This window comes from Pituophis catenifer, unplaced genomic scaffold (assembly GCF_029215685.1).
Source record: "Pituophis catenifer annectens isolate HBS135680 unplaced genomic scaffold, rPitCat1.0.hap2 SCAF_3, whole genome shotgun sequence".
In the NCBI taxonomy this organism is placed as follows: domain Eukaryota; kingdom Metazoa; phylum Chordata; class Lepidosauria; order Squamata; family Colubridae; genus Pituophis; species Pituophis catenifer.
Genome location: NW_027256883.1, coordinates 175,268,371 through 175,293,900, shown reverse-complemented (window position 1 = coordinate 175,293,900; position 25,530 = coordinate 175,268,371). Strand labels below are relative to the sequence as shown.

The window sequence follows — 25,530 nt, the reverse complement described above, 5'->3', positions numbered from 1 at the left end:
ATTGTCTTTTTTTAATACAGTTTGACATTTAGAATTAGATAAGGTGGGGGGAACTGATAGCTGTGTCACAACACTGAACATATGTTTTATCTCCTAATAATTGCTAAATGTACTAAGAGCATTGTAACTGTCTGGGCAAATAATTCCAGTAAAATAATGATACCACTCTTGGATATCCACTTTCATTTAGAACTCAGTAATATTGCATTTTCTGTGAAGCTGGCATTTTCTGCTATCCCATTTATTGACAATTTGCTTATTTTTGTGAACTATCTCTGCAATAACTCTTCTCAATGATGAAAGTGTTCTTTAAAATTAAGCCTAGTTACATCTAAGAAAAAACATAGTATGTGATTTTTTTTCCTTGTTGGTCTAAGTCCTTAGGTTTTAGGTTTAAGCTCTAGATCCATCATAACTAAGACTTAAACACCTTCCCCGCACCGAAAGAGCTTTGTTCACAGTTGCAAGTAAAATATTTATTTCTCATACTAAGAAAGATTTGTTGATATAAGGTAGTTTTGAAAACTCGAAAGTCAATTCATAGCCTTGTTTGTAGACTCAGACAATGTTTGTATTGACCATTTCCAAAACAGTGACTTCGAGTATCTTACTCTAAGCCATGGTGGCGCAGTGGTTAGAATGCAGGACTGCAGGCCACTTCTGCTGACTGCCAGCTGCCAGCAATTTAGCAGTTCGAATCTCACCAGGCTCAAGGTTGACTCAGCCTTACATCCTGAGGACCCAGATTGATGGGGGCAAGATGCTGACTCTGTAAACAGCTGAGAGAGGGCTGTAAAACACTGTGAAGTGGTATATAAGTCTAAGTGCTATTGCTATTATAGAGTCTTCAAACCATGAATGTGCTACACAAAGTAATGAGAACAGGCTTTATATCATCTCATTGCTGGGTGAGAACAGAAACAGTGGTGGATTTCAAAAAAATTTACTACTGGTTCCGTGGGTGTGACTTGGTGGGCGTGGCAGGGGAAGGATACTGTAAATTCTCCATTCCCACCCCACTCTAGGGCAAAGTTACTGTAAAATCCCCATTTCCTCCCGATCAGCTGGGAGTCGGGATGCAGAGAATAGATAGGGGCGGGGCCAGTCAGAATTTTTACTACCGGTTCTCCGAACTACTCAAAATTTCCGCTACCGGTTCTCCAGAACTGGTCAGAACCTGCTGAAACCCACCTCTGAACAGAAGACACTATAAACCACAAATAGGAGCCTTCTTCATGCTTCCTTGTAGCAGAAGTAAGGATGCCTCTTCCTAAATTGAAGAATCTAAGCATGTAGTAAAGATTTAGAAGAAGTTGAAAAATAAATACACAACTTACTTCAGACCTGCCAACTATCTTGTTTTGGCTGATACAGTTGTGTTTTGAGCTGAGCCCTTTCCCCAAGATACTAATAACATACTAGTGACAAACTGACAGGAGGAAACATATGATCTTGAGAGCAAGAAGTACAACTAGCAGTATGTTTCTTTGTAGCTCCTGTTTAGAGACATTGCACCTGGATGGTCTATTACCAGGATGGGACTGAAAGTGGCCAGAAATATTAGAACTTTGGTTAATAATTATCTGTATGATTAGAAGTTAAACCTGCATCCGTGTGGAAAAATAGATACACAAATATATCTTTTAAGCTAGGAGCTGATAGTTCAATGTGGAACATCTTAAAAATAATTTTCATGCACTACAATTGGTAGACACGATGCAAGCATAATGTTAATTAGCCTCGATTCTTCGCCATTTAAATTCTCTGACTGAAATATTTCAAGGATGATTATTATTATTATAAAAGTGTTTTATGGAGATCAAACTTCTTTCATTAAATCTGTCCATTTGGAGGAAGTTACATGTATCCAATAATATTTGGCCTCAAGAAAATATTATTCTCAGCTTCCCTTTGACATTTTTGCCTCCTTTATACATCTGTTCCTTTTGCAATAGCCACCTGCTGAGCATCGTATGAAACTATTGGATATTGCTTGTAGCCAATAATATTTTGCTTTTCTCATTAGACCAAGTCAATTGTAAATTGTAAATTGTGAAAAGTGCACTCTCATGCTAGAGAATACTTACCAGATCCATTTTCCTTCTCTAAAAATGCCTCTGACTTTTTTTTTTTTTTGGTCTTGATATTATTTTGATATGTTTCTGAAAATCATGTGGTGTTTTTTGTCCTAGCAAATTGAACATTTTGTTGGCATTTTTGTTTATTTCTAAAATGCCATTTATATAGAGTTTCATATTACTTCAGTGCATTAGAGTTTCATGCTGATGCAGTTTACCTGTATTTTCTCTCTGCTTTTATTTGAAAAATGAAGGAAAAAAAGTATGGCTTAGCTAAGTTTCATCACTGAATAAAATAGCTCACTCACTCCTTTATTTTAGCCAGAGCTATGCAAGAGAATGGGTAGTCATATACCTGTACTTCATAACTTCAAATATGACAATTACTGGGTGATAGCTTTGAATGGTTCTTTCTTCCAAGTATAGAACTTTTTTTCTTCTTGAACATGTATAGGCAGGAATCTCATTTTGTACATGTTCACAAACACTTACACATCTTACGATTCCATGCAATGGAATAGAGGTAAACATGGCACAAATGTGCCTGATCGCTTATCCTCCAGAAAGGTATATTTTGCTTCATCTACCCTTGATTTACAATATTACTAAGTCATAACACTATCCAAAACGATAGCTTTGTTAGCCATTATAGCAAAATCCACAAAGAATACTAAAGCTATAGAACATTTGTTTGCTCATTTATTATTTATGGATTTTTTACAGAAATAATCCACTTTTTCTCTCAGAAAATTAAGATGCAAACACAAGTTCAGACCTCAGACCTTAACTTCCCAGTAACAAACCTGGGAAAAATAACCAGCCAGCAGTAACTAAGGTCAAATGGAAATCCGTATACCATACCAGATATAAAGGTAAAGGTTCCCCTCACACATATGTGCTAGTCATTTTTACTCTAGGAGGCGGTGCTCATCTCCGTTTCAAAGCCGAAGAGCCAGCACTGTCTGAAGACATCTCCATGGTCATATGGCCGGCATGACTAAACACCAAAGGTGCACGGAACACTGTTACCTTCCCACTAAAGGTGGTCCCTATTTTTCTACTTGCATTTTTTACATGCTTTCGAACTGCTTGGTTGGCAGAAGCTGGGACAACTAAAGAGAACTCATCCTGTTATGCGGCACTAGGGATTCGAACCACTGAACTACCGACCTTTCGATCAACAAGCTCAACCTCTTAGCCACTGAGCCACCGCATCCCTATACCAGATATACATTAGACTTAATATGTCCCAGAACTCTTAGATGATAAAACCAGTAAAGAAAAAACCAATAAAGAAATATGAAGACTTTTCCACAGTGTCTATAAAGTGATTGGTCAGAACCTCCTGCCTTTCATACATGTTAAAAGACTATTTCATATTTAATTAAAAAAATGTCTTGGCTGACTTTCAGTTTGTAATAGTAATAGCACTTAGATTTATATACCATCCTATACATTTTAGAGCACTCTCTGGGCGGTTTACAGAGTCAGCATATCACCCCCAACAATCTGGGTCCTCACTTTACCAACCTCAGAAGATAGAAAGCTGAGTCAACCTTGCTTGAATCCCATCAGGATTGAATTCCAAGCTGTGAGCAGAGTTTGTCTGCAATACTGCATTCTATCTTTTGTATCACCAGGGCTCCTGTGTTGTTTAATTTCTGTTTTAGTTACTTTTTATTTCTAATTGCTTAATGTATTAGTGAAAAATAGACAATTATCCATAGATACCAATATCATCAATCAACTTTCCACTGGATTTAGTTCAGTAAAAGCAGGGTTGAACTTTAAAATAATTGCAAAAGTAATTGTTTTCGAGAGAACAATCTGATTAGAATAAATATGAAAATTTGCAAGATCAAATTCATTGCAAAACAAGCTTTGCACCCAGTTAGAATGGATGAAAGTAATAGTAATTAAAAGATATTTCAGTTTCTATAGAATGAAATGTGTCAATCTCCCTCTCTGTAAATTTCATTTTCAAACATGTGATAAGGTCGGTTGTATTAAAACAAATATTCTGCACTATATCTAAAGTTCTTGACAACTTCTTACGCTGTGTCTGTATTCCTCTTCATTTGCACTGAGTCGCTCTCATATTATTCTATCATAAATATATATCCAGTCCAATGCTTTGTTTTGGCACAAAATAGAAGATACATATATGTATCCCAGAATAATCTGGGATTTGGAGGATCCAATCCGTATTGATCACATTTTGGTGAGAGAGAAGTTACCTGAGGATGGGCCCTAGCATGAGTGTGAAAGCTCGGAAGACTGAATCTCTGTCCCAGTGACCAACACAGATTGGATTCTGCAAAATAGAACAAATCATTCTATCCTGGTATCAGTAATAGTTGATGCAGATAAAAATTAAATCAAAGAAAATCAGTATATATATATATATATATATATATATATATATATATATATATATATATGCATATTCTTTCTAGCCAGGTTTTACCTATGTAAACTTAGTTGTTCTTCAGCCCCTTCAGCCCTAAACAACTAAGTTTACATAGGTAAAACCTGGCTAGAAAGAATATGCACATAAAAGCCTATGAAAAAAGAAAAAAGATATATATATATATATATATATATATATATATATATATCACTGTACTTGGAGATCCTCTAGATACAAGATAAGGACTGTAATAGGTATAATTCTTCTGAGCAAATCTTTGTCTGGGCAAGAGCCAGGCTTAAAGTTTTGTGGAAAATAAGAATCTCAAATGTGTAAGACCACATCTTACAAGTGACCAGAGCTAATTAGTGATGAGAGGATTTTGAGGGTTTCTGTGTATTTAAATGACATTCCTGTTAACACTGTTCCATGTGGCATCAGCATATTGTTATGCTGGCACATAATCACAAAAAACATCTGTGACAATGATGGCTCTTCAGCTGTGAATTGGAGATGAATATCACCCTCTAGAAGGGGCGCAGTGGCTCAGGGGCTAAGATGTTGACCTTGTCGATTGAAAGGTTGGCAGTGCAGCGGTTTGAATCCCTAGTGCTGCCTAATGAGGTGAGCTCCCGTTACTTGTCCCAGCTTCTGCCAACCCAGCAGTTTGAAAGCACATAAAAAATGCAAGTAGAAAAATAGGGGCCATTTTTGGTGGGAAGGTAACAGAGTTCCATTCACCTTTGGCATTTAGTCATGCCGGCCACATGACCACGGATACATCTTTGGTCAAGCGCTGGCTCTTCGGCTTTGAAACGAGATGAGCACACCACCCCCTAGAGTCGGTAACAACTAGCACATATGTGCAGGGGGAACCTTACCTTTACCTTTTTATCACCCTCTAGAGCCATGATAGCGAACCTATGGCACGCATAGCCATATCAGTGGGCATGCCAGCTCAGCTCTGGAGCGCATTCGCGTGCCGGCCAGCTGATTTTTGGGCCTTCAGGGCCCACCAGGAGTAGGAAAACAGGCTGTTTCCTGCCTCCGGAAGGCCTGGGGGGGCGTGGGGAAGGCCCATTTTTCTTTCTTACCTGGCTCCAGATCCTCTCTATCCATCTGCGGAGGGCGAAAACAGCCTTTCCCACTCCCTCAGAGGCCCTCTGGAGGCCTGAAATGGCCCATTTCCCAACTCCCGATGGGACAGGAAGTGACTTTTTTGCTGTCCCAAGCCTCCAGAGACTCCTAGAGAGGCTCTGGAGGCTGGGGACAGTAAAAAACATCACTTCCTGTCCCACTGGGAGTTAGGAAATGGGCCCTTTCAGGCCTCTGAAGGAGTGGGAAAGGCTCTTTTCACCCTTCCCAGATGCATAGAGAGGACCTGGAGCCAGGTAAGAAAGAAAAATGGGCCTACCGGGCCATCACGTGCCAGGAGCTGGGGGAGAGGGGTTTGCACACACATGCGCAAGACAGGGAATTATGGGTGTGGACACCCGCACGCGCAAACCTCCCCCGCCCTCCCTCTCCTGGCACGCAATGGCAAAAAGGTTAGCCATCACTGCTCTAGAGTCAGGCACAACTGGCAGGGAACCTTTATTTTACTTTTTTATTTTAGAGCACTATTCTTATATAAATTCTTCCAATTCCTTGTGACCTGATAGACATGATGTCACCAGAATTGTCTGGCATGTAATACATTTTCATGTCAAAAAGGCAAGAAAACATGATTTTAATTTTCTACAATCATGGAAATTAGAGAGGATCCAAGCAGTCACTAAAAGGGTTCCCCAAGGCTACAAGCAACCCTGTGTCATAATTGTCTGTTTCTGGGATAGTATAGAAAGGAGGTATCGTGGTCTGTTAGCCGCCGGCCCTCCTGGCTGCCAAATCAGATGAGAAGGTGGGGTGGGAGTCGAGGCCAGCATCAAGGCAATCAGAGAGTTCCAAGCGGCAAGAGGGAATGGAGCTGTCAGAGATAGAGACAGAGTCAGAGCCTGGGCTGTCCATCAGTCCCCAGATGGATAAGCAACATCCCCCAGATCCGGAGGTGGCTGATGAGGAAGAGGGAGAAAAGCTGGGTCTGGTGTCTGACGTGTAGATGTGCAGAAGGCAGAGAAGGAATGGAAGAGGATGGAAGAGCCACTGCTGCTAGCTAAGTCCCACCCTAGCTCTGGGGATAAAAGGCAGGGGGCAGAGATAAATAGGCATGGCAGACAACTATTTGTCTCCTTGTTGGTCAGCCACTGATATTATGAACTTCTGAATCCTGTCTGGAACTTTATCAGAATTCTTTCTTAGAATCTGTGGCGCTGAGTGTCGGGCATACCTTCTAAGCATGTGTGTGTGTGTCTCTGCTGCTGGATAAGAGTGAGTGTACCTTCCAGGACTTCTTTTACGAGTGTGGGTAGAGAGAGAAAGACTCCTGGTGTGTTGGGGCCATTTCAGGAGAAAGGGAATGGGCTTTGCTTTCCACAGGCACTTAGAGACTTCATTAGCCTGCTGTGTGTAAGAGAGAGAGAAACTCTTGGCCGGGGCTGCTGACGCTCCTAATAAAGGGAACATTTAGTTAAAAACAGTGTGCTTGTCGTGTTTGGGAGCCGGGTCAGAACAGAAGGATTCTATACAACAGAGGTTCCTAAACTTTCTGCCTCCATTGAACCAGCAGCAGCAGCAGCAGCAGTGGCTACAAGGGGTGAGAAGATGGTTTTGTGAACACAACCTAGCTCCTGTGTGTGTGCAAATAAAAAAGACAACACTGCATACTGCATCCAGTTCTGGTCACCATTATATAAAAAAGATGTTGAGTCTCTGGAAAGAGTGCAGAGAAGAGCAACAAGAATGATTAGGGAAGTGGAGGCTAAAACTTACAAAGAATGGTTATAGGAATTGGGTATGTCCAGTCTAATGAAAAAGAAGGACTAGGGCAGATGTGATAGCAGTGTTCCAATATTTGAGGGGCTCCTACAAAGACAAAGGTGTTCAAAGTATTTTCCAAAGTACCAAAACTTTATTATTCTATGTACTAAATGAAGCTTCACACGCTTGCTCGCCACTTGTGTGGCCCAATGGGTTGCAGACAGGGGGTTGCTATACAAGTTCAAAATTTTTTAAAAAGCAAAGTTTAATAAAGAAACGTAGCAGTAGTGGGTTTCAAATCCCAGCGCTACCAGTTCGCTATTGGGAGCATGCAGGTGCGCACACTCACTTTGTGAGTGTGCGGCACCTCTGTGCATGCACAGAGCATTTTTGATGATGTTTGGGTGGGTGGGCAGAGCCTCCCACTGCTACCACTACCAGTTTGCCCGAACCATTGCGAACTGGTAGCAACCCACCCAGGAGTGGGTTCTACTTACCTTTACTACTGGTTCGCAGAGGGGCCACACACACTGCTCTCTTCACTCACGCACAGAAGTATTTTGATGACATCAGGGTCGGTGGGCGGAGCTTCCTGCCAGTTTTACTACCAGTTCTATAGAACCAGTGCAAACCGGGGGCAACCCACCACTTAACCCACCATTGGAAGATAGCTCTCTGACTCTGTTAGACAAGGAGGTAGTGAGTTCTAGAAGCAAATGTACCTCTTTTGTTCATTCAAAATGTTTTTCCCCCTTCATTTATAACAGATATATTTTCAAAAAGGATAATATCTATAGATGGAAAGATAATTAGGTTATACCATTAATGCACAATATAACATTTATAAAAGATGTAAAGCAGAATTCATATTAAAGAAAAAATATATGAATTTTTAGCCTAACAGCAAAATCTCCACTACATTATTATTTATCATTGTTAGAAGAAAAAGAAACTAAAAATATAAATAAATATGTAATTTTTGAATTTCCCCTTCTTTGTTCTCCAATTGATTCACGGTGTATATTGCTGTAAGCTTTAAAACCCATATTCTAAGTATTGGCATTTACTAGAGTTGTTTTTATTTTTCTTTCTTTACCTTTTAAAAAGAAGTATTATATATGGATGCATATGCAATCTTAAAAAGATAAACATTTTAAAGGTGTTTATTTAATATTTTTACTAAGATACCTGTATAACTGAAAAATTTGAATAAAGGGATTCTTTCAAGATTTTTTTCTGCTGTATCTGTTTTATAAGATATACTATCCCCAATGCTTTTAAATACTATTGATCCAAGCAGAGAGGTACTTCAGTTTTCTAATACAGATCAATAGTAATTCTAGAAGGTATGAACTAATTTGTATTCTTGAAATAGTTTACAAGTCTTCGGAAATGTGATCAGTAAACATAGTTATACTTGTATAATAGCAATAGCACTTAGACTTATATACTGCTTCATAGTGCTTTTACAGCCCTCTCTAAGCGGTTTTACAGAGTCAGCATATTGCCCCTAACAATCTGGGTCCTCATTTTACCAACCTCGGAAGGATGGAAGACTGAGTCAACCTTGAGCCAATGAGATTTGAACTGCTGAACTGCAGCTAGCAGTCAGCTGAAGTAGCCTGCAGTACTGTACTCTAACCACTGTGCCACCTCAGCTCTTAAAGAAGTATTAAACATTTTTATAGGCATCCCAGAATCTTTCAGCAAAAATAGGCATTGATTATAAGCCCTTGAGAAAAGTCTAGATATTTCAGATAACATGTTACAGATGGAGCATGGTGTAATGTCACTGATACATTATTTTTGTGGTTAATTCTGAGAGTATTTATATTGCTGGAAGATTCTGCCTTCTAATTCTTCTAATAATGCTTGGCCTTATGCTTCTCATGAAAGAGGTGTCCATGCTTAATTCCGAAGATTGTCCAACTAGTGGATTGGTGTGTTATTGATCCATCTGTCCTGCCTTAAGATAAACTTGAAAGGTGGGAATTAAAAACGTGTTGTGAACCTTTCAACATTTAATATGTTGTACTGATTTCACCAGTTGTGGAGGGATACCAGGCTAAACTTGAAGAATGCAAGAATTGTTAGGTAAACATCCACTTAGTCCTGGGAAGAAATAGCGGACAAGAATGAAACTTTATTTTCTTTAGTGGAAGAGGGATTGGGGGAAAACACTTTCAGATTTTCATAATTCTGTTGTTGCATCAAACAACAATAAATTAGTGTGCTATGTGTTTCTTGACTTGGTCTACCTCAAAAAGCTGACTTTGGGATACACACAAAAGGAATAAATCTTTCAATATATTTTAAAGTGTGCATTTGTTTTTCCCTATTTTCAGTCAATTAATAGGGATATACCCCCAAATCTTACATGAAACAGTAATTCAGTTTAATTTGTTGTATATATTCATCTTGAACCTTTAGACTGAATTAATTCTATTCAAAGTTGGAGTCACTTGCTTTGATTCAATGCAGTAAACTTATCTGGAAATTGAATAAAAAAATTCAGTTTGAAGATGCAGTTCAGTAAAGCTATCTATAGATCAAAGGATCTCACAGACCTTCTAATTAGTGTGTCTCAGAATTTATTATGAAGATTTGATGTAAGGAGAATGATTTTTATTGTCAGGTTTCCCTATTAGCTCAATTTTCCTTACTGGTTGTACTGACTATAGATTAGGAGAATTAAAATCCACCATATATACTGTATATATTCAGTGAGGGAAGACTATTTTATTGTTACATTTTCCAAGTTCTATTTCTTGTTTTGTGGTCAGTACCAATAGTTTACTACATGAATGAAGATAGGATAGTGATTCCTAGAGTTCAAAATTACAACAGCCATTATAACAAACAATCTACAGTAGAGGCAATTGAACGTTGAACTATTACCTGAAAATGGAATTCTATGCTTGCTTTTGTACATTTTTTCTTATGTTAATATTGTACAGGTCAGTAAGTATATATGGGGTGCATTTGGATTTTTTAAAAAACTCTAGACATAAAGCAGTCCCAGTGTCTTTTAAAAGTAACTGAAAATTGTAACGTATTCTTGGCTTAGAAAAATTGATGCAAAATCTGAAGTCATCTCATTTTTGCCAAAAACTAGATTCAGAGTGGCTTGAAGAAAAGCAAGTAAAAGCTTAAACAGCACATCCATCACCATGAGATTGTTGTTAATGTAAACAAAGCAAATATGGGATAATGCATCATCTGTCATTTTTATAGAGCTCAAGATTGCTTTTATATCTTGGGCCATAGGGGTTTATTCTGCAGAAGTGCTAAAATGGAACATCCGATGGAGCAGGTTGCTTTCATCACACTAAATGAAGACAAACTAAGATTCAGTAAAGAGTGTAGGAAATTTAAAGTAGATTCGGCAGAACTTTTTGTTAGCAGAGTATTCAGAGTGCTTCCCATACCCAATTTACACAATTTTGGGTAGATTGTGTTTTCTCTTATAGAATCCCATCAAATTCTTGTGGAATCTCAGAATTCCATGGAACAGATTAAAAAGCCTGCTCTGCATCAGTGTTTCTCCATCTCAGCTGCTTAATTGTGGACTTCAACTCCCAGAATGCCCCATGCTGGCTGAGGATTTCTGGGAGTTGTAGTCCAGACATTTTAAATTTACTGAGGTTGAGAAGCACTGCTCTAGATTATCAGATTGGCCACTGTTTACATATGCTCTACTTAGTACTAACACTGCTACTTTATTTGTCTTCTTTTTTCCCCCATACCAGTTATGGAGATATGGTGCCCAAGACAATTGCTGGCAAGATATTTGGCTCCATTTGTTCGCTGAGTGGTGTGCTTGTCATTGCTCTTCCTGTCCCAGTTATTGTTTCCAATTTCAGCCGAATTTACCATCAGAATCAAAGAGCTGATAAGCGACGAGCACAAAAGGTAAGATATATTGAAAGCTACAATAAACATATTTTAGTTTGAGTCTACTGACACTAGCTTGCATTGGTTTTTCTATGAATATTATGCATTCATTATGATATGAATGAGACATCCAGATAAATTATCATACTTTAGTCTGTGTTTTAGCAACTCAGGTTTTATCTTCCTTACATGTGGGTTATTTTTTTAACAAGGTTAATTTGTTCAGGCAGAAAGATCCTAAACAGAAGCATAAAACTCTGAAAACACCTCAGTTGCTGTGGCAGTCATAAAGGTGAACTCAGGTGTTTTATATCTATTATCATCATTATAATTATCATAATTACTTAACATCAGATTCTGAAATGTCACAATTTTTAGATAATGAATGTGAAAGCACGTTGTACTAGTGACAGGAAGAGTTCCCTAAAGCTCTAGTTGCCTTTACATTTTCTCACAATAGGAAAATCAAATAAAATTTAGTCATTATACGTTGGTGTGTGAGAGTTTTGTGCAAAAAACAGGAGGAAGTACCATCATTTTCTGGAATCTGGCTCTGTCTTCTGTTCACACACATGTCCTACTGTGCTTCCTCAGAACTGAGTCAAATCATCTGTCACTACTCCTGGCCCTTATTTCATTATTCAAATCTTTCTTCTGAGTATATCCATCATCTGAGATAAGGTGAATAGCCACTCTGAAAAAGTATTTATCTGTATGCCATATGCAAATGTGCATCTTCAGGTTCTGAGGTACATGACCAATTTTCTTAAGATTCAAAGTCTATACCTATATAGCTCAAGCTATTTTTTCTGCTGGCATAATATTTTGTTCTGCTGGAATAAAGAATTTAGTGGTGATCCTGATACTGACTCTGTTAGAATAGAGTGAGAGCAGGACAACAAAGATGAGACAGGAACTTAAGGGTATATCTTGTAAGGACAATCTGAAGGAACATGATGTTTAGTTTGAAGAAAAGAAGACTGGGCATGAGATCAGGCATGTAAAAAGATGTTATAGAGCCATGATGTCGAACCTATGGTACATGTGCCCGAAGTGGCACCAGAGCCATGTCACCTGGCACATGTGGCGTCGCCCATTCATCTCCTGGGTTTCTGGCACGCATGCATGCAAGATGATCAGTTGGCCTTTTTGCATGTGTCAGTGCCGTAAACTAGAAGAGCTGGTCTTCCATTTTCCTGCATGAGCATGCACGCCAGCCAGCTGATCGTTGTACGCGAATGTGCACCAGAAGCCCATAAGTTAAGAGGAAAATGCTGTTAATCAGCCAAAACAAAAAATGCTGTTCATCAGCCAAATAAAAGGGGGAGTTAAGGAGGATAATATGCTGAAAACTCAGCCAAAATATGCTATGCTGGAAATCAGCCAAATAATAGGTGGAGTAATGGAGGAGAATGAGGAGAATATATTGAAGAATAATTATTAATAAGGGGTGAAAAAGAAAATGTTGGGTGATAATTAAAATGAAATGGTAAATTTTGAGATTTCTGTGTAAAAATTTAAGAACATGATAGAATAGATTGGGTTTAGAAACCGAGAAAAATAGAAAGAAATTTTGATTAAAATTGAAATAAGAATTGAGTTGTATACACTTGGAGTATACAATTAAGATTTGTGGCAATAAAATTTTAAGGTAAATATATAGATTAATAGGATTGATTGTCTTTGTGTTCAATGTTGATGCTAAAAGGAGCAAGGGATAAAAAAATTAGATAAAGCGGTATTGAATTTTATTTATAATTGAATTTATAATTGAATATAAAAAGGAGTTTTGCCTTAGTAGATTAGGATGTATGATGAGATAATAGAAAAATTTATTAAGATGTTGGAATTCATGTTAAAATTGTTTGTTTTTCATTTATTAAATTAGTGTACCCTTTTGTGACCGGACCAAGACTTCGTTCTTGAAAAAATTTCATTTTTTATGTTTATGTTGGAAAAAAAAATAAAAAATTCTTTACCAAAAAAAAAAAAGAGTAGCTGGCTGAAACAGGAAGTAGAGTAGCTGAAACCGGAAGTTCATTTTTGGGCACACGCATGCACCCTGGGCAGCTCCTCTTCCATGTTGTGGCCTAGGTGCGCGTGCACTCCCTTTTTGGCACTCGGTGCCAAAAAGGTTCGCCATTACTGTCATAGAGAAAATGATCAGGAACTAAGAAGAGAAATAATTAATATTCTTGAAGATGCTTACCTCTTGTTCAGATATAAGTTTGGAGCACTCTACCTGTTGAAGTTATGGGTTTTCCCTCATTAGATGTTTTAAATAAGAATCTGGATGCTTAACTGGTTTTCTTATGTACTTAGATGCATCTATGGGCTAGATGATCCCCATAGTATCTTCCAATTCCACAATTCTTATGATTCAATGATCCACTACAGGTATAATTTGAGGCTAAGATTGCACTGCATTTTATTTTACGTAGTGTATGGCAAATACATAGACTTATAGTAGTTCAAATGCTAATGTCCAGTCTACCCCGCCATTCAAGGACAGGGTTGCATTGCAATAATCACTTTAATAGCTAGTCTATAAATATTAGATTTCAAAGTCTAAGAAAGGTCTTTCACACACACACACACACACACGGAGTGAGCATTAAATAATGTTCCTCTCAGTAAACTTGCAAATATAACAAAAGACAGCTGATGTGGCTGTCTAGCATTTTTACTCTTCTGGGGAAAAATTTCTGGTAATTGACTTTCTTCTAATTAGCTCTAATAGCACCTCAGCACCTCCCTCTCTTTTGCAGAAAAGGCTGAAGTAGACCTCTTGCACATCATAGTGTTGACTGGTAAATCCAAGTGACAGGCAGAGAGACATGATCCACAATGAATTGGATGTTTCTTCTACCTGCAACAAAGAATGATGAACACACTATTGTTATAACACAAAAGGAGATAACAAATGGAAATGAGTGAGCTGTAAGAGAAGAGGAAAAAATAAAACATCTGTTGACTTCCATTTCACCCTCTATCTGGCAACTTTTTAATAAGTTTAATAAGTTTCTATTATGTTACATAAATATTGCATTTCCCATTAAAAAGTTCACAGCTTCAGTGACAAGGAGCTTCCAATGATTTCCCATTTAACATACTAACTAGGTTAGGAACAGTACAGTTTTGCATAATGTGATGTCAGAAGATAACTTGAAATCTAATGTCAGTAGCATAGGAGGAATGGATGGACCCTGAGCCCAAGATAGACCATTGTCATCAAGAGAAACATATAAGGTGGTTGTCTTGATATAAGCCACGCTCTCAAACCCACCATGTCATGTTGCTATCACGTGACGTTTCACAACATTTTTCACATTCACAGAGCTGGGGTGGGCATGGCCTGCGTATGACGCATCCAGCCCGCGGGCCATCAGTTTGACACCCCTAATATAAGCAATATAGACGGGATATGGGATCAATACGTAGCCAGGCATGGCATAAAAGAGCTATCTATGTAGATATGTTTGATTCATTTGCCAGGTAACAGTCATAGTTTATACAGTCTATCTATCTCATATAACTAAAATATGTATACTGTTAATTATTAATTAGATCAGTTCAAATTGCCTACCACTTGTATTCTGGTTTATAATTGGTTTGTATTTGGTTTATATTAAAAAAATAAGGCTACAGTCTCATTAAAGACAATGAGATTCCACCCATGCAAATGAACTAGTTGAAGTTCACTACCTTATTGGAACAAAACCATTGTTATGAAGATGTTTGTCTCTAAGCACATTTCTTAAACAGGATTTCTAGATATTTAGTGTCAATATGAGAAGCTTTTATAGTGCTTTCATTCCAGCATTCCAACTGTTGAGTTAATAATCTGATATTCATGAGCCTTTTCTATATCTTGAAAATTGCATCTGAACAGGTTATAAAGTAATCTAGCTTGTTTTACCAATGGTAAATTCAACTATCCTACAACAACATAATGCCATCCTTTGTTGTAACCTTGGCAACAAAAAAGAAAACTTACATGGATTCTTATGTTATTTCTTTATATACATCAGTTCCGATCCTTAAAATGTCATAAAATACAACAAATCATATTAATTATGATCTCCAAAACGGATCTTTTTTAAATGCCCATAAACACAAGCTTATTTTGTTATCACCAACAACAGTATTCACACCTCCATACCTCTAATTTAACAACAATAGCATTTCACTTTCTTAAAATAGTCTTTTTGATCACACAGACTCTAAAAATACATACTTTCACAGAAAACAATTATATTCTAGAGAAATAATATCCCCAAATCCTTATGATTTGCATTATTTTATCTGTTATATTTTCCTGTATGTTGGAACTATTGAGTCTGTCCTCTGCACCTCTATAATTGTCTAGTTCGGATAACTAGAACTACAGAAAAAACAATTACTACCAACCTGCCTTCCATTGAGGACCTGTATACTGCATGAGTCAAAAAAAGGGCTGTGAAAATATTTACAGACCCCTCGCATCCTGGACATAAATTGTTTCAACTCCTACCCTCAAAACGACGCTATAGTGCACTGCACACCAGAACAACTAGACACAAGAACAGTTTTTTCCCGAACACCATCACTCTGCTAAACAAATAATTCCCTCAACACTCTCAAACTATTCATATTTGGCTGCATTACTATTGCTATTGGTCTTCTCATCATTCCTGTCGCCCATCTCCTCCCACTTGTGACTGCATGACTGTAACTTTGTTGCTTGTATACTTGCGATTTATATTGATATTGATTGTTTTCTAGTATGATTTGATTGCTTATTGTACCGTATGACTGTCACTGAGTGTTGTGCCTTGTGATTCTTGATGAGTGTATCTTGTCTTTTTATGTACGCTGAGAGCATATGCACCAAAAACAAATTCCTTGTGTGTCCAATCACACTATAAAGAATTCTATTCTATTCTATTCTATTCTATTCTATTCTATTCTATTCTATTCTATTCTATTCTATTCTATTCTATTCTATTCTTTCCAAGGATCAGTGGGTCACCTTAAAGATACCATTCTGTATCAATTGTCCAGAGGGTTATTGAATTCACCCAGGAATATTTACACTGAAACCCCAAAATAGCAATTATAACATCCATGTCTCTATTTTTTCAAGTTGAACTCTATTTTGAGTGACAACATGAACATGTGGTTTTCTTGTCCACAATATGAATATGGTTCATTGCCTTCTTCCAGGATGTTTTTTCAACATACCAGTCTAACTACAGCCATGGGATTTCTTCATGGTCTTCCAAAAAGTAATAGACAGATTTGACCCTGCTTTGTTTTTCAAGTTCAGTATTTAGACTCAATATTCCACATTATTTTTTTTAGGTAATGATCTCTACACTCAAAATTTGTTCCCTATTTCTTAAAGGGCAGTTTTATTAGCTCCTCTCATTCAAGTAATAATATACAGTATACTGCTTTAACCAGCATATACCCATGTAAAAGTCATGTATCTTTTACAATATAGTTTATAAATAATATAAACCTTTGAAATATGAATTTAGTGCTTAGATTAAACAAAACTGTATTCCTCCACCTGTTTCTTCCTCTATCCAAAACTGTCAGTAATTTATAATCCCCCAATACACTCACTTTCTGACACTTAATTTTCTTTGCTATTAACTTCATGCTAAGGTGATTGATTGCTGGTCTTACAATCTCTCTCTCTCTCTCTCTCTCTCTCTCTCTCTCTCTCTCTCTCTCTCTCTCTCACACACACACACACACACACACACACACACACACACACACACACTAACATGCACATTATATTTTCTCATCACATTTACATTTCTAATTTTCACTCTGCTGAAATAAATGTCTGAATTAAATAAAGTATACCAAGGGTAATACAATAGAAGAGAACATACATAGCTCATGAGCTATGGAGTCCTTGGTGCTCTCTAAAGCTCAGAGAGGACTCAAAATGTAAACAGGCAAGTACTTTTCACATAGCAAATAATTCAGTAAACATGCAACCAAACCAATTCATTACAAATGCTGTGGAGAGTACTCATGAAATTTGAGGAGCTTTTATGCATCTTACACACCACTTTTTAATGATTATGTTTTCCACCATTTGCAACTAGATAAATAACTAGCAAAGTGCTCATTTCATATTGCTATCAGTTCTGGAATGACTGGCTAAGAGAGAGCTTTAAAATGATACATTATTTATCCACATATCAACCTTGGAAATAATGTCCCTTCCTTTTGTAGATTTGTGTTGTTTTGTTCTTACAGTGAAAAGAAACTTCGTAGTTTTATCATAGTTTTATATCCATATTTCTATCAATTCTTCCTTGCTTTTGTGTAAAAGAAGAAAGAGCTTGAAAGGAATTTTACATCTATAGGCTGATGCTTACCTTATTAAATATATTTAAGGGACATGATTTCATGGTTGAAATGCATCTAAAGTTCTTTGCAATAACCTGTGGTGGAGAGGCAAAGCCAGAAGTCAAATAATTCAACACTGGAATAGAGAAGGGCTTGCTTTGGATTTGAATGGAAACTGCCAAAGAACTGGCCAGGCCAATCCTAGGTGAAGGCAGGGCTGGAGCAGGAAAAACTATGCAGGGACTTGGAATGGGAATAAGTGGCAGAATCTGAAATACAATAAGAAGCTGTTCTTTGGCTTTTGAGACTCAGCTGAGGAGAAAGTCAAAATAGAAATCAAAGCAATCAAATCAATAAAGCATGATAGCTCAGGAATGGATCTACATTTCCACAACTGAGCGATCATAAAGTTGAAAACGACATTTTTTTTATTCTATTTTCATACTCTCATTCAATAATAAATTGAATTTGAAACTGAATTTTGATCACCTCCACTACAGTAGCCCTCAACATTTCTAAACAAGTCCCTCCAGACGATGATAAAAGGCCTTAAAAACGAATTCAATATCCTGTTCATTGAACTGCCCAATTCCAACAGTAGTAAAACTCCTATACTTGCGCTCCATGAAAAAGTTGCCACTTCTCTGCTATCAACAATATTCAAAGCATATTGTATATATTTGTCAAGCAAAAGAGAGATAGAGAGTAGATACATATGTTATTGTGTTGAGCCTCTGTTTCTCTCTTTGCTTAATTATCCTGAGGGGAAAAAAGATCATAACATCTCTTAATGACCACTTTGCTTAGCAATGAATTCTCTTGTTCCTATTGTGGCACCTAAATCCAGGACTACCTGTATGGGAACGTTGGAGAAGAGAGAAAAAGAGGAGATAATGGCTTTCTTGAGTCCCGAGGCTGGAAAGCAGAACGAGGCAAGAGTTTATTGCATACTATATAATTTCCTTGCTATATAAGCAAGGAAAATCAAGATGAACCGTAGTTTTACACCAATTGTGCAACTGATTCAAGAGTGACTTGAAGAAATAAGATTGAGTTTCCTGATTAGGTTACTTTATGGTGCTTTAGCATGATTAGGTTCCAGCAAATGCTAAGAAATGTCTTCCATGCATTCAGATGCTGATAGGTAAAACAACAGCAAAACCAAGAGTGAAACAAACAATGAGGAATCCTACAGTAGTAATGCAACCTCCCTCTCCCACAAAAACCTCCAGTTTTGCTCTAGTTTCAGTTAAAGTAGCACTAAAGCAGGAAAAAACCAAATGCTGCTTCAACCTTCAAAACAAACTACTGTAGTGGGTGCAGTATAGGTCAAGACCTGATCCAGGAGCACTGCAAGGGATGAACTCTTACTCTGATTGAAGCTCTGAAACTGTATACTGAGTTGCTGATATGCTAATAAGTCAGGTAAACACACGAAACAGCTATTCCCCAAACTGACACAGTGGAAATGAATTAGTAAGTGATCTGCCTGAATTAAACATTAAGATTCGTTGTCCAAATTCATGCTAGTGTTTAGACATTAATAATTTGCTAATTCGATCACAGTAAATTAATAACTTTTGTAAGGTTCACTTCAGTACAATTGAGGATGAAGGCCTTTCATGGATATTTTTTAAACATCTTCTAAGTGTAAAACATTGAAAGATGCTCCTTTTGAGTGAATGTCAAGAGTCTTATTTTGTGGAATTTATTTAATAACTCAATGACTTTCCAGACTAAACTAAGCCTAAATTATGTAATTTCAGGTGCAGGATCTGAATTTTTAATGCAGTTCAAAAAAGACAGGAAAAAGGAAGAACTGGACAAGAAACTAGAATGCTTAGTTATGGTGGAGGTGTAGACAGTAAAGATGGGGAAATAAAATGCCTTCCAGATATTTTCTTCCAAAATCTCATACAATTGATCTTGCTGACTGGAGCTAGTAAAAATCCCAAATATCTAGAGGGCATGAAGTTACTTCCTAAATAAAACTTCCTACACACACAAAAAGACTTGTGCTAATTTTCAATACTGCAAAAAACTGTTCTTTTCATGAACTGTTATATAACCTGTAGTACAACAAGAAAAAACTCAACAAATCAAAAATGGACCTAAAGAGACTGTAGAACTGATTATTTCATGGAGACAAGTCTATTTTCCTCCCACTGGTTCATAAGAACATAGAACACTTTAAAAACAAAACAAAATCCTCCAATACAAAACCTACCCTCCAACCAGACATAAAATATGCTCCCAAATGTTTTCCAATCCCTCACCCCATCCCATTTCCAAGATTGGCTTCCTGATGTTAAACCAATCAATTGAAAAAATGCTGTAATAATTTATAGGCCTGTGCAAAAGAGGCTTTTTCAAGTATTTAAGGATGTATTATTTTCAAATTTAGCATTAGCATTAGATCTTACCTTAGTCCTATACTACGTAGCATATCTAGCAGCAAGGGATTTCCAGTATTTTTGGTTTGGGGGCGAGTACATCAGCACCTTCCCATATGATGTTTAAAGTCTTTAAGTCATCTATGAATGTTCTTTACCATTTATTTCAAGGACGCCTTCTTGGTCATTTGGCATCGGGGGATCCAAATCATTACCCTCTTGGGAATTCAATTATTTCCCTTATGGAGAATATTGTTTGTTTGTTTATTCATCTCAGAAGCATCACAATTAAAATAAGTACGGAGTATATGATCTGCAAGGTGGAATCTTCTGCATGCGACTATGTTATGTAATTTGCAGGAAAAGCTCTTGGGGGGCACTTCTTCATTAGTAACATGGTCAAAATAGTGAATCTTTAGGATTCGACAAAGGTATCATTGTTGGAAGATGTCCAATTCTTGCTAATACTCACTGACTCCTTCCAGGTCTCACTGGCATAAAAAGTTATTGGGATCACTATAGGCAACTATAGTAAGGCAAGCAAACAAAATTTAAGTTTCAGTGCTATAGGTGAGAAGGACCAGATTTTATTCATCCTCTGTTGCTTTTCCATTGCAGCATTTGACGTCTGTCACTGCATCTCCATTTTGTGCAATTACACTACCCAAGTAGTTTCAGACTTATTTCCAAAGAGACTGCTCCAGAAGTTGATCCCACCTTTGTCTCTGCAAGTCTGTAAGAAGATGCAGCTGCTTTAACAAGGCCAAAATTTTGTTTTCCCCTCAAAATCCAAATCAGCTCTTTTGAAAATTTCTGTAGCCCTGAGAGTTTCAACATGCTTAACGTTTTGCCTTACAAGAGAAAGTTCTTACACTGGATTTGTATCTGAAATACAGGTAGTTCTTGACTGACAACAGTTCATTTAGTGACCATTCAAAGTTACGGCAGCAATGAAAAAAGTGACACTAACGACCATTACAGCCTCCCCATGATTACATGATCAAAATTCAGATGCTTGGCAACTGGTTCATAATTATGACAGTTGCAGGGTCCCAGGGTCATGTGATCACATTTTGCAACCTTTGGACAAGCAAAGTCTACGGGGAAGCTAGAGTCACTTAACAACCATGTTACTATCTTAACAATTGCAATGATTCACTTAACAATGGTAGCAAGAAAAATCGTAAAATGGGGCAAACTCACTTAGCAAATGTTTTACTTAGTAACATAAATTTTGGGATTAATTGTGGTCGTAACTCGAGGACTACCTGTATTTAAGAAAAAGAAAGATGTGATTGAAAGGATGTACAGTATTCAACATAAAGAAACTATCTGAACTTTTTCCCATGTCCGACCTACCCAAGTCCCTTGACACACAGGTTCCTCTTTCTCCCCAGGGTATTGAAACATATATTGCATTGGTCTTTGCATTGCTTAGATTGCTCTTCTTTTCAAATAACCAGATAGAAATGGCTCAATGAGCAGGGAGATTCTGTTAGGTGTAACAAATCAAATTTGTTTGTTCTATTAGTCCTTTTCAATACTGAAATAAGTTTTTGAAAGGAATGACTATAAATCAGATTTAGTATCACTGAACAGAATAAAGGAAGTTGTTGAGTTTACAAGGGGGGGAACTATTTTAATATTGATTGAAAGGACCTCCTATACAAGCTTCCTCCATCTATATTCCTTACTACTCATTAATTTCATAAAGTGAACGGATATGTTAAACACTTTTGAAATGGTTCACCTAATCTGGCCTTTCCCCAAGGGATACTCCGTAGCTCATTCAGTTTGTAAACTAATTCTGATCTAAAAACACATACCCTAAGTCTTACAGGAGAATCTGAAGTTTTTAAAATTGAGACCAATATTCAGAAACATAGAATACATAATACAAAAAGGGGTACCTTTTGCAATTTAGTCAGTAATCTTACCTTGAATAAAACTGTCATTATTAGTGTAATGAAGTGGTTAATGTGTCAGACCAGAATCAGAGACAGCTAGGATGAAATATAATTTATTGTCTGCGATTATTTTGCAGCTTAACTTACCTCAAAGGGCTATTGTAAAGATAATTTTCATGGCAGAGGGATCAACATGGTTGCAACCTGACCTGCAGAATATAGTAGAAATACATGACATGGGAAAACTTGTTATTGCTTAAATTTAGCATTAATTTAAGGAAATTGCAATTTGATTCAATTACAATGTGTTTATTTATGGCATAAGTCATCATCTTTGCTAAGATTATAAGGATGATTACTACTACTAGAAGTATTTCTACATTTGAAGTTTAAAATTATAGATATTACGGAATATACATTTAATATCAATGCTTACCATTTTCCTTTCTTCTTTATACTGTAGTATAGAACTATCCTCTTTTCCTTGGAATGCTATGATTTTTTTAAAAAAATCCATCTGCTGTGTCATAATTATTTTGGAATTTTGTGGCATAATTATTTTGGCATTTTATTTATGTAGTTCTGAGCTTGGTGGTTTTCTTGTGGATATTTCATTACCAAGCTAGGTAACATAATCAGTGGATTGATGATGTTACCTAGTTTGGTAATGAAACATCTGTCAAAAAACTAACAAGCTCAGAGAGCACCAAAGATCTCACAGTTCAATTTTTAGCTACAAATATTCTCTTCTAGTTAGAATCTCTTAGAGCTAGATGCAGTAAAGAATAAAATCCATAACAAAATCAGGTGGTAAAATCTGGTCTTCAAGATAGCAGCATACCCCATATATTGCAAACAAAATCAATTTGCTAGCCAGAAGTCAGAAAAGATTTGGCAAAACAATGTCAGAGTAGATACAAAAGTCAGAATCCAGGAAGCATCCAAAAGAAAGCTAAAGGAAAAAAGAACAAATCCCCAATGTACTAGGTTGAATTAGCTCTGAAGGAATGTTTCAGTTCAACAAAACTAGTCAAATCAAACATCAAAGCACATTTGCAAATCTAAGTGAGGATCTATCAAGCCCCTAACAACAGAATATAATCCAGAAAGACAGATTCACAGTGAGTCTCATGAGTTAGACCTCTTGTCAAGAGGATAAGGGATTAACATACAGAATCCTGGAAACTGATCTGTAGTGTTCATTGATCAGTGAATTCATTAGACAGTTGAATTTATGTTCTCCCAGAGTGCAGGACCAGAGTTAACTTTCTTTTTCTCAGATATGGCTGGCCCTGAAATATATTCACTGTTGGTAATGTTTTGAGAAACTCCCATTTTCCCCAGCCATAGAAATCACTATTACAGAAACCATTTCAAAGCAATAAATCAAATAAGAGACTTGGTAGTACAGGAGTTTAAGGCACCCTGTTATTAAGCTGGTTATTAAGACCAGCTGCCTGCAATTACTGCAGGGTTCGAATCTCGCCAAGGCTCAAGGTTGACTCAGCCTTCCATCCTTTCTAAGGTAGGTGAAATGAGGACCCAGTTTGTGGGGGCAATAAGCTGACTTTGTATAAATATACAAAAGGATGAAGGCTATTGCTGAGCACTTTGTAAGCCGCCCTGAGTCTTCGGAGAAGGGCGGCATATAAATCAAATTAAAAAAAAAAAAATCAGGTGACTTTATCGATGTTCAGACAGCTTTGTTAATTCAGTGATATTTTTTTCCTGTAGCTTGTGATATTATCCACAAGACAGAGGGGGGTGGGGTTGAGTAGTATAATGGTTTTTTGACATTGACTGTGAGCAATTGGCTAATAACTTATAAGATCATTAAGAGTCGATAAGGCTATAAAAATCATGTAGAATGGACGAAGAGGAGGAGTGGCAAAAAATAATTTCCTCAGTCTACAAAGACCAGCTCCATAAATTGTATTGTATATTAAAAATAAATTACACTATCTTAAAACAATTCCATATAAATTCTAATGCATCTAGAAAAAGGTGAGAAGTCGTGATATTGCAAAACTTAGAAAGCAAAATCTATGATTTTGCTTTCTAAGTTAATATGAATGATCAAATATAATAACTAAACTAGTCCTGGAAGTTCATTTCACTAAGTTATGCTTCATGTGGTAGAAAACAAAAAGAAGCTGCACAGCAATCCAGATAATGAGCACCTGCAGAGTATACATAATAGCACAATGTAATTTGCTCTGCTTTTTAAAAAACAAATTTTAAGAGTGAATTTTAGAACTGCTAAGCACCAAATTTATCTTGCAAAATTGGCTGCCAGCTGAGTAGCTCAAGGCTACCCTTAAAATATGAGTTAGTAACAAGTTTGTTGATCTGCGTCCAAAACAAGTACCCAAGCATAGAAATGGAAGGAAATAGCCCTGAAATATTTTGAACCAGCTTATATTGAATTAAAGACGAAAAAGACATGAAGGAGAAAACAAGCAAATAATTTAAACTGAGGAAAACCCCAGGGATGTGACTTCAGTCTAGATAAAATTTATTATGGTTGATCACACAGTCAACCAGATATTTAAACTGGGTTTGCCATTTTTATTCACATATAGAGTCATTTCCAAAGATCATTGGAGCATATAAGATATCTTTTGCAATTTGCTGGTGGTGATTTGTTAATGCTGTTGGTTTTCAATTGATGCTCCAAATGTTTTGGAATTGTACTTAGGGTGCCTATTACTATTAGTACTATCTTTGCTTTTTCTTTGTTTTTTCTTCTTCTTTTTTTGCCACAGTCATACTACTACTTCTATTTGAAGGTCTTTATATGTTATGGGTTTTGCCAGTGCTTTCCAAAATCTTTCCTGATACCAAATCAGATTGGTTAGTCCATTTAACTCAATGTCACTTACATTGACTAGCTGCAGTTCGCTAAGATTCCAAAGAGAAATTTCTTAGGATATTGCTGGACTGGCAAATGAGAGAGGGGGGGCTTGCATGGAAAGCAGATGTTCTTTTACTGAAGTATGGATCCTTAGCTACAAAGTGAAGCACAAAAGAACCTTGGATGAGGCAGCCAATAGTTTTTTTTTTTTAAGCAACATTGCTAAAGTGGAAGTGATTAATGCTAAGATTTATGATTCCAGCAAAGATACTATAACATCTGATAATCTTTGAAAGATTAGTTTGGGTTCAGCTATGCATTTTATAAGACCAAAATTGAAGCAATACCTTTTGATGAGCATAAAACCTGAAGAGTTATTTTTAAAAAGTGTTTTTTTACTCATGGATGAAATGCATTTCTCAAGCCATTGTAATTTTTAATTCATATTGCATGCTTCCATTTATTTGTCAATGCCCTGGGCTAATGTGATTTTGAAGGTGTAAAACTTTCCCTCCATTCTCATTTTTTTTTAGTACATCTTAAACATTTTGCACAATTTGAAAGTTAATCTATGAAAGAGTAAAAGTTAAACCTTGTGGGGTATTGGTATTTAAATTGACATATAAAATAGCTGCCCAGCAATATATTTTCCCAGTTTCAGAATGTATTAATCCCCAACCATAAACTATCTACCAAGCCATTTCCACTGTATCATTCCTACCTTTTCTTTTGCAAAGCCTTTATAACACTCACTTTAATTATTTATTTAATCAGATAACTATCT

General features: G+C 36.8%; 1 protein-coding gene across 2 annotated transcripts in view; it reads left to right on the top strand.

Moving 5' to 3' along the window:
- The window catches only part of KCND3 (potassium voltage-gated channel subfamily D member 3), a 330,302-nt gene that overhangs the window by 241,998 nt on the left and 62,774 nt on the right, over positions 1-25,530 (top strand). For both annotated transcript variants that reach the window (XM_070939825.1, XM_070939824.1), the window contains exon 2: positions 11,094-11,256. In XM_070939825.1, coding sequence (XP_070795926.1) covers positions 11,094-11,256 — 163 coding nt within the window. The remainder of the gene's footprint in view (positions 1-11,093; positions 11,257-25,530) is intronic.